Source organism: Amphiura filiformis, chromosome 17 (assembly GCF_039555335.1).
Source record: "Amphiura filiformis chromosome 17, Afil_fr2py, whole genome shotgun sequence".
NCBI lineage: Eukaryota > Metazoa > Echinodermata > Ophiuroidea > Amphilepidida > Amphiuridae > Amphiura > Amphiura filiformis.
In genome coordinates, this window is record NC_092644.1 from 51,833,537 (window position 1) to 51,843,704 (window position 10,168).

Genomic DNA, 10,168 nt, shown 5'->3' on the forward strand with positions numbered 1-10,168 from the left:
AAATAAATCAAAACAGAAAGATGCTTCCTTTACGAGTTATCACTCATTGAAAGTGCTACTTTGCTATACTTTACAAAGAAAGCGACTATCTTAAAGTCGTCCTATTTCCTTAATTACATGACCGATCAAGCTGTTATTGGGATATGTGATGCACAGTTGAAAATTAATTATTAAAAGATTTGGTGACCTCAGTTAACCTTTGACCTTGTATGTGACCTTTGACCTCATGAAAATCTAATCAGGTCGAGTACCTCTGGCCACATAACTCCCCACCAAGTTACGCCACTGTACCCCATACGGATCTCCAGATAATCTGTTCACAAGGTATTTTGCTTATTACGCATATATTATGCAAATTAGGTACTTAATTACCATATTTTACGCTCAAAATCTAATCAGGTCGAGAACCTCTGGGCCCGCTTACTCCTCACCAAGTTACGTCACTGTACCCCATACGGATCTCCAGATAAGCTGTTCACAAGGTTTTTTGCTTGATACGCATCAAATACGCATAAATTATGCAAATTAGGTACTTAATTAGCATATTTAGCGCTGAAAATCTAATCAGGTCGAGAACATCTGGCCACGCTTACTCCCCACCAAGTTACGTTACTGTACCCCACACGGATCTCCAGATAAGCTGTTCACAAGGGGTTTTTGCTTGATACGCATCAAATACGCATAAATTATGCAAATTAGGTACTTAATTAGCATATTTTGCGCTGAAAATCTAATCAGGTCGAGAACATCTGGCCACGCTACTCCCCACCAAGTTACGTCACTGTACCCCATACGGATCTCCAGATAATCTGTTCACAAGGTATTTTGCTGATTACGCATAAATTATGCAAATTAGGTACTTAATTACCATATTTTGCGCTCAAAATCTAATCAGGTTGACACCCTTTGGTCATGCTACCCCTTATAAAGTTTCATCATCATAGCGCTTACGGTTCTCAAGATAACGCGTTCACAAGCTTTTTCCGAACACACACACGCACACACCCCCACACACCCACCCCCACGGACACACACACACCATAGTGATTACTAAGTCTCTCCCTGAACATTCAGGCGAGACAATAAAATGCAATGTAACGACATTTGTTGAAGTGAAGTCACCGTAGCATTGTAACATAATTTAAAAATAGAAATAAAATACACTCCGCCGGCATGTCCGGCAAGGTCCGTAGAGCTGGCAAAGTAATTGCTCGCGGGCAACTCAACCCAAACCTCCACGTGGTGTCGGATGGATAACGCTAACTTGGGCTCTGGGGAACAGGCTTGGATGCGAGGGAAGTCAAGCTAGCGAGGATCATGCAAAGTAATTTGACCACGTTTTAGCCCTTCCTCGGCTGACTCAGCCTGGTGTGGCTCTGAAGAGACACCGTTTGGTTTTTACCACGCAGACAGAGGAAAAATCTACATTTTGTGTACGAGCATATACAGCAGGGGAAATACAACGAGCGTCCATAAAGAAGATAGAAATAACTTGGATGCAGTGAAGCAGAAAACTACGATTGTGACTGAATGGAGTTATACAGGTGCAACTTGACAAAGGAGTGAGTACTGGCGCAAATAACCTCAGTAGTTGAAAGCGCCATACAAATCAACCAAAAACAAAAAAACAAAAACTCCGCCGGCATAATTACACAGATTGCGATATTGTCTAGAACCACTGCTGCTAAGTTATTGCAGTGCTGAATGATGACACGTACATGAGTTGGAAAATTTTCTAATTCTAGGATCGGAAAGAAATGCTTTATGGGTGGTGTGTAGAGATATGCCATCGGTGAAATACGACAATGATCGGCCGTAGAAGGAAAAAAAATGACAAAAAGTTGCCCTTGAATTATGTTTTATAGTCATCATACTCCAGTAATTCAATAAATATCATAATATTTGGCCTAAACTTGAACTCATTTGCAATGAAATGTCATTTTTTATTGAGAAATGCATGGGTTCCATGTGGTGCCAATGGTGTTGAATTCTGCACTTTGGCAAAGTCTTTGCCGAAGTTACTGCATTTTGTGGAATTCGGCGAACTTTTATGGCATAAAGCAACAGTTTTATAGTAAGTAAACTGCTTGGGAACTTTCTTAAAAAGCGAGATAGTTGGTTACAGGCGAGAATCGTGGCGTGAAAAGCGAGATCACATTTTTTGCCGGGCTTTAACTATTTATACCATGAATCTATACCGGTAACACATCATTGTAACCAAAATCACAAAATCTGATACCAATTAATTAAAATGGTACATTCAATACTTGACAGATTCGAGATTAAGAACCCTTCATTTTAGGATTTGAGCGCATATTTTTAACACTTTCAGGGGTTCAGGGTTCTGAGAACCCTGGTTTTAAAACCTACATGTAGTGCTACCCCTGATTATGGGGGGGTAAGGGTTACTCGATCACTAATAACTGAATATTTGAACAAACGATTGGTTTGAATTGTGCGAAAACAATGTCTTTTTCAGGGCTATTGAATTTCCTTCAGGGCTATCAGAAAAAATGGCTAGATAGCCCGGATGGCTATCAGGAAATGGTCCCTTATTTCTACCCCTGCCCACCTCTTTACAGACTATTTAATAGTCGCTTCACAACATGTCACTCTGACGAGTATATGCTCTACAATTGCAGTGCTATAAGCATGCAAAGCATAAGAACTGAATCGCCATTCTCTTTTGAAAAGAGGAATTTTACTCCATTGTCTCAATCATTTGGAAAACTTGTTTTTTTCCTCCTCTCTTATGACCCATTCCGGGTTAATGGAGGATGAATTTTCAAATAAAATAGACAAATCAACTTGTGTATTTATCTGTAAACAGAGAAAACAAGCTGATACAAATAGCATCACTTCCCCTGACATATTATACATGTACACCGTTTAGCGATCATCATTACTGCGCATCAGCTTGACAACATCACAGGTCTAACCGCAGAGAATTATGGGATTACCGCCAACAGGCTTAGAAATTCGATGCGCATCCGCGAATCGATTCGCGCAAAGATTCTCGTAAAACATCAACTGGGCGAATCCATATGGATTCGCGTCATGCATTTGGCAGTTTACAGAAAGAAATAAATATGTACCAAGTTTGATTCCCGGTTTGACTACTTATACTTTGTTTTTTAAGCAACTGAACCCCCAAAATGGAGCATTATGGGATAATTTACTTAAATCATTAATAATTTGCACTATAATACTGATTTGAGAGGGCATTTTAGCAGCAAAAACAGCCATTGGTTGCATGCCGATCTTTCGTTCGACAAAACCGCCTTCTTGAATGACTAAATCAGACTGTATGAGGGCAGTATTTTTTTGTGCAGCGGGAGCGCGCAGGAGGTAGATTTGCGCGAATCAAGAATTCTAGCAAAATTCTCTTGCGAGAATCCAAATGGATTCGCACAAACTGCCACATATTTCTAGGCCTGGTTAAGGTCAATTGTTTACTTCATCATAATATGTATACTCACCAAATGCACAGGATCTTGATAATTTTTGGTTTGTAGTTGGGTAAGTCAGCCTCTAGCACACCTGCTAACCCCTCAAGATTACTTTCAAGTGATGATGTACTCTAGGATTAAGAATCACAAAAACAAGTTGCAATATTAAACATGGATGTATACAATTATTATCAGTGTATGTATTTTCATCTTTGAAGATACATTGTCCTCTGGCGCCCGCTGTCTCTTCTTCCATAATTTTTCCCCATAAGAAATAAACACTCAAGATCTTCTTTCCTCATACATTGGCCTAGAAAATTTCTTCGGGAGCATCCGTTGACTGCCAGCTCTATGTAATACTGTCTCATTTGTGGTGTGACTTGCCACAAAATTCCTTATAACCCAAACTGTCTAGTAAACTCCAGTAAACACAACTCAATCTGATTGACAATTATGTGTTCATTAACTTGGTTTCACAGTACACATTTAATTTTGATTTGTTTACCTTCTCTCCAACTCTTGTAATCAGCGACTCCAGACGTTCTTCAATTTCAGCCTCACCTCCTCTTCGTCTTTTACTGGCTCGACCACCTTCTGCAACATGCAAAACAAAATATATACAATAAATGATGGAATCCACCTGTTGTGACATCAACTGAACAATAGTACAATAGTTTTGGTATTGTTACACAGATTGACTGTACCCACCAAGTTTCATGCCCATATGACAGTTTTTAGTAATTTTACCTCAGATGACCAGGAAATGACCTTCCAAAATTTGACTCTAAATGTTGACTGTACCCACCAAGTTTCATGCTCATATGACAGTTTTTAGTAATTTGACCTCAGATGACCTCTGGGTGACCTTGGATGACCCCAAAATGTCCTTCCAAAAATTTGACTCTTAACTGTTGACTATACCCACCAAGTTTCATGCCCATACGACAGTTGCTAGTAATTTGACCTCAGATGACCCCTGGGTGACCTCGGATGACCCCAAAATGACCTTCCAATAATTTGACTCTTAACTGTTGACTATACCCACCAAGTTTCATGTCCATACGGCAGTTGCTAGTAATTTGACCTTAGATGACCTTGGATGACCCGGAAATGACCTTCCAAAAAATTTGATTCCAAATGTTGACTGTACCCAGCAAGTTTCATGCCCATATGACAGTTTTTAGTAATTTGACCTCAGATGACCTCTGGGTGACCTTGGATGACCCCAAAATGACCTTCCAAAAATTTGGCTCTAAATGTTGACTGCACCCACCAATTTTCATCACATTTTTAACTTTTACTAAACTGTTTCGGAGTTCAGGGTCGCTAAAAGTAGACCATTTTGGGGGCTGTATTTGGTGTACATGTCACATTTTGAATAAGGTAGGGACTGAGTCCCGGGAATTCGAGTCCCGCCAGGGTAGCCTTGCCCGGGTACCCGAAATTTAAAAAAAATTAATAGAGTATGACATGAAAACAAAGTATCAATTTCATATAAAAAAACACAAAACTTTGTGCAAAATTCAAATTTTTATTTTTTTTTAGGTCAACCATGAATGATCCTAGCATTTAGGTCTAGATAGAAAAAATATTAAATTCGTGTACATTGTGGAACATTCAACTACGCTTGTTACTCCGCGACTAATCATGCTAACTACACACTAATTGGCCTGAGTCCTCAGCTTATCTGCAATCGCTTAGCTATGTTAGAGCCATCAATGTGGTAAATGATGCAACAGAACGTGGCGTGAAACTCGGTGGAGATTTCCTAGCTGCTGCCCAGATAGAGTGAGGAACATTATCAAAATGTCTTGCAAGTGGTGGAGCAAGATAGAAAACGGACACCTAATCTGAGAAAGCGTAAACTGAATAACCCTACCTAATTTACCAAACTTGTACCATATGTACTGATAAATATTAAGCAATGGTAAGATAAGTACATTAATTACATTGTTATTCACATGGCAGCCACAGTAATGTGCAGTATAAAGTAATGAAAATTAAATAGCTGCCTGATTGATTTGTCATTAAGTTAAAGGCACCTATCATGCACAAACTTTACGTTTGCAAAACACGATGGACCCATTTTCCATACAGAAACAGATGTAAATAGAGAAACATGCACATGACAGCTATTATTATGACTACAAATATGTCTGAAAATAGCTGCCTTTTTGCTTAGTTCAAATGAACTGTTCAAAATGTGACATCTACACCAATTACCACTTTGTACGAAATATCCATTTTGTTATTCTGTCGGTCCGTGCCACGTCACTTCCGGTTGATGATGCGACTCAAATTTGAGTGAAAACAAGTCCTTGGTTCGATTTTTTTCTTGATGATTTCTGTCATTGGTGTTGTGTATATTTCAATCGCAAATGATAGTCAGTGGAATCAAACATGTTTCTAAGTTTTCAGAGTGGAAGTGACTTCTTCTTCTTCTTCTTCCTTATAAGTGCCTCCCTCATATGTACGAGTATTGTCGCACTGCTTACAGACAAGCTGTACTTATTTTTTACTCTGGAACCTAGAGTAGATGAGTGTATTTTGAAGTACAGTCAACATGACCGGGATGCTCCCCTGCTCTTTTCGAATAGCCTGTGACGTTCTTTTAGCGTGCACACTACATTAATGTGAGAAAATATGCATGTACATCGGGACCGACAGCTTAAAGTGCCCTCCGAAGCACTAAGCAAGTAGAGTGAAGTGTCTTGCTCAAGGACACAAAAGAGCCGGACCTGGGATTCGAACCCTTGACCCTTGGGTTCACAGTCCCATGCCTCAACCGCTAGGCCACGCTCTCCTCTGATTTATTGTTTTATATAATGACAAACCGACAATTAAAGTCCATTGTCATGATTGTCGAGTGTTGTTTTTTCCCGAAATTGACGATGTTGCCACTCCAGTCTGGAGTGACTAGTCTCCTTCACAGCCGGTTTCTGTCGGTCATTACAAACCGTGAGCCACGTGAAGCTTGGGCCCAAGACTAGAAGCTGGACCGACAGAATAGGCCTAATATGTTTACAAAAATATATTGGTCCACACGTTGTGCTTGTATTCAGTTGTTCGACGTATAATCCTTACTCAGGGTAGCCCGGTAGGTCAAGTGAACAAGTAGAGACAACATATTTACGTAGGTTTTCTTGAGCTAGCAGTTCTTTTATATTTCTATGTAAATATGTATTGCTGTTAAAGAGGTAGCCCCACTTTTGGTTCAAGTTCCTTAGGGAATTAGTCAAGGTTAAAATTCATCCATGTAAATTCTGTTTAGGTATCCCAGGCAAACCTTAGTTAACACATTTGCTAGTCAGCGAAATTCGCCGAGACCGGGGCCCAAACACAATGCATATTTACATAGAAATTTGAATTTTTTCCGAGAATAGGTCGGTGAAGGAAACCTACATAAATATGTTTTCTATACTTCACTTGACCCAAATATATGATTTTTTATGGTGATAATCAAGTCGCACATGGAATTATAGAGGGATTTTTATAGCAGTTCCATTAAAAAAACTGCTATCGCCATGAGACTAAGATCTAGAAACACCCCCGAAATGCCGTTTTGGGGAATTTTGCTAGCTGAATCTTTTTGATGAAATGTACCGGTAACTTTGTTACGGAAAGTGCTATGAAAAAAAGGTTTTCAGTTTTGGCTTTGTTTACTCAAAAGGCTTTAATTTGATATATAAAATGATGCAGTTTGATGGCAAATTTGAATTCACCCCCTAGCATACCTATTCTGTTCTGTCTGTCATCAAAGTAACAGGTGTAAGTCAGTTCTTCTGTGGCGAACTGGGCAAGTGGGACTTCTGCTTTAACTGAGGTTTCCCTCTCATACATGTACCTAAACACAGCCGATCACGACAGGCGATTGCATCAAACATTTTTTGAGTTTTACACTTCAGCAAAATTTTAGACTGTCCAAAATATTAATTAGAGAATAAATGATAGGATTTTGTCTTTTGCCTATACAATATCGTGTCATAATGGATGGGCTGGCCAATATTTTGAGTAGTGGATGCCGGCGCAGCCGGTATCCACTACGAAAAAGACAAAATCCTATCATTTATTCTCATTCTTATTCAGTTTTAATGTAATTTTTGCGAGAAAAACTGCCTTTTCAGAAAAAAAATAAAGTTACTTTTGTGAGGACATCCCGTTGTTTTAAATGAAGCGAAACCATCACGAACATCTAAGCCGCCGAATCGCGTTCTTCGTTCTCGAACTTCTCGCACGTGTATTACGCGAACGCATTATCGCGTGATCATTGAGGAGCAACAAGCGTGCCGCCGTTGCGGGGCGGCGCGCGCCCTGACTAGGAGCACTATCAACTATTGTGAGATATTATACACCAGAAAACCAATCAAATTACGTGAATTCTTTACAAGACGCACTCATTGAATAAGAAATAGGCATATCTTGCTCAAAAGATACAGTTGACTCATCAAAATAACTTTCATCCAAATCGAATGCGTAACTATCGTGTGCAAATTCTCGAGTAAGCTGCAAAGTGCATGCATGGCAATCCGCAATGCTGCCGAATTCAGCAGGTGATGATAATCCAGATCAAGTCTTTGTTACGAAAAAGTTAAATAACTAACCATATTCGCTTTCATCATCATCGCTGTATCGTCGTCTTCGAGACATGTTGCGTCTCCACTATATTTAGTGAACAAAAAGGTCTCTTTTGTACAAATATAATCTGTAGAAACAAATTACAAGTCTAATTTCTTGAGAGTGCGGAACTTTTACGCTTCCGAAAACTCAAAGATGGCGGTGGGTCAAGTCACCTGGGCGGTATGGGTATAAAACAACGATGGGCCATACGGTACCGACAAGCACCATGAGCACAGGAAGGATACTGAATGCGGAGCTCTGATGCGGAGCTAATCCGAGCTATGCGGCACACAGTGACGTAACTATAGGGTTGGTAGCGTCCGGGGCAAGAAACAACATTTGCGCCCCTACCCTCCACCCGAGAATATCTTAGACGCGCCCCCTCCCAATTCTTGAAACAATTGTGTGCGGAGTGAATGAAATTTTGGACAAATAAAGCCTACCACTAATTAATAGAAGTTGAATATCGGTCTTAAAATGTTCTTTCAATTGATTTTGTGCTGAAATGCGCGCAAAGCATGTTGCCCCCCTGCCCCCTAAAGTTTGTTCAGCTTATATAATCCGGATATTATTTGTCTTTTGTTACTGCGCGCGTCAATAAAGTCCCAAATCTCGCTCACATAAATTAACATAAGCGTGCGCCAGTCTCGCATATATTTACGCAACGCACAACTAGCGTAAGCATTGCGCCATTGGGCGCCCAACTGCGTGCATAACATTCTATATCAATACAAGGTGTTATGAGTCTTATTTTTTCCGCCTTATATGAACCGATCAAACTAATAATATGCCACTATAGCAGCACATCAATTCAGTAGGAGCCTAGAAATGCATCAGATTTTTTTTGTCTAAATTTTCTTTTGCAGCGAAAACTTTAATTCTTTATATAAAAACATCTTAAAATTTAAAGTGTGAAAACTCCACCAACAGATCACAACTTGAATCTTCTTTGCATTTTTATAGTTGATGATTCAAAGCATACAGAAAGATCAGCCTCATTTTAGCCTTTTTTACTGGAACTGTCACCCAAAGACATTTTTTAGTTATTTTTGCAACTTCTATTATAACAATGATCATGATTTGAAGCATTTCTTTTTTGGCAATCCAGACTGGGGTCATGTCAGTTAAGCAAAGTTTAGGCATAGTCCAAGGGGAGGGGAGGGGTTCAGCCAGGGCAAGTGATTTTAAAATACTGGTATTTTAGGTGACCCTGTAATACTAAAACTGAGAGAAACGTTCAAAAAAGCTCGCTTTAGCTTTATCTAGACTTTATAGGGCTTTCATTTTCTTCGGTATGGGTGGTCTGGTCATGAATATATGTACCGGGGAGGGGGGAGCGGTCATAGAAATTTTGTGTCAAAAATAGGGTCATAATTTTTGTACACCAAAAATAGGGCAGTTATAAAATTATTATTAAAGGGCTTGACTCAAAATTTTTGTGCGCTATGCGCGCATTCTTTTAACTTACTGTATTCATTCCAATAAGCGCCCAGGGCGCTTAAAAAAGTCATTTTGGGTGGGCGCTTATTTTTCACCTGGTTTACCTAATTTTTTTTTTTTGTAAGGGGCATTTATTAGAGATGAATTTACGTATGTTATAAAAGGGTCCTGAGACGTTCAAGTTTACACAGGACTTGTAGTCTTCCAGCTATTTCACTGTATCAACGCCTTTCTGTCACTTCAACATTAATGGTACCCTTAAGCGAATTGAAAATACCGTAGGTGGGCGCTTGGGGCATGGGCGCTTATTGGAACGAATACAGATGAAAATGTGTGCACACTCTGTAGTTATAATATAATGCAAAATTTTTGTGCATACAATCAGTGGCAGCGCTACAGGGGCACGGGCATTTGCCCGCAATAGGGGGTCATAAAAAGGCTCCGGTCACCTTCATATTCATGACCCCCCCCCTTTCTGAAGAAAATTACATCCCCCTTAAGGATCTATATTATGCCCTAAAAAGGTGTAGAAAAACGTATAGTTATGTTCAAATAGTTCAAATATGCAAAATTTCCTGCTCAATGTGCTCGCACTCCTGGGCTCGCATATGTAAAGACAATTTAAGGTTTTAAATTCGGGTTCCCCAAAATCTTGCATGGGG

The 10,168-nt window shown here is 39.7% G+C and overlaps 1 protein-coding gene across 1 annotated transcript in view; it reads right to left on the bottom strand.

Moving 5' to 3' along the window:
* The window catches only part of LOC140137945 (nuclear cap-binding protein subunit 1-like), a 31,141-nt gene extending 22,902 nt beyond the window's left edge, over positions 1–8,239 (bottom strand). Inside the window, exons 1-3 of the mRNA XM_072159751.1 lie at positions 8,051–8,239; positions 3,955–4,043; positions 3,480–3,580 (exon numbers count right to left, since the gene is read on the bottom strand). Of these exons, the coding sequence (XP_072015852.1) occupies positions 3,480–3,580; positions 3,955–4,043; positions 8,051–8,096 (236 nt within the window). The 5' untranslated portion in view covers positions 8,097–8,239. The remainder of the gene's footprint in view (positions 1–3,479; positions 3,581–3,954; positions 4,044–8,050) is intronic.
* Positions 8,240–10,168: the final 1,929 nt, after the last annotated feature.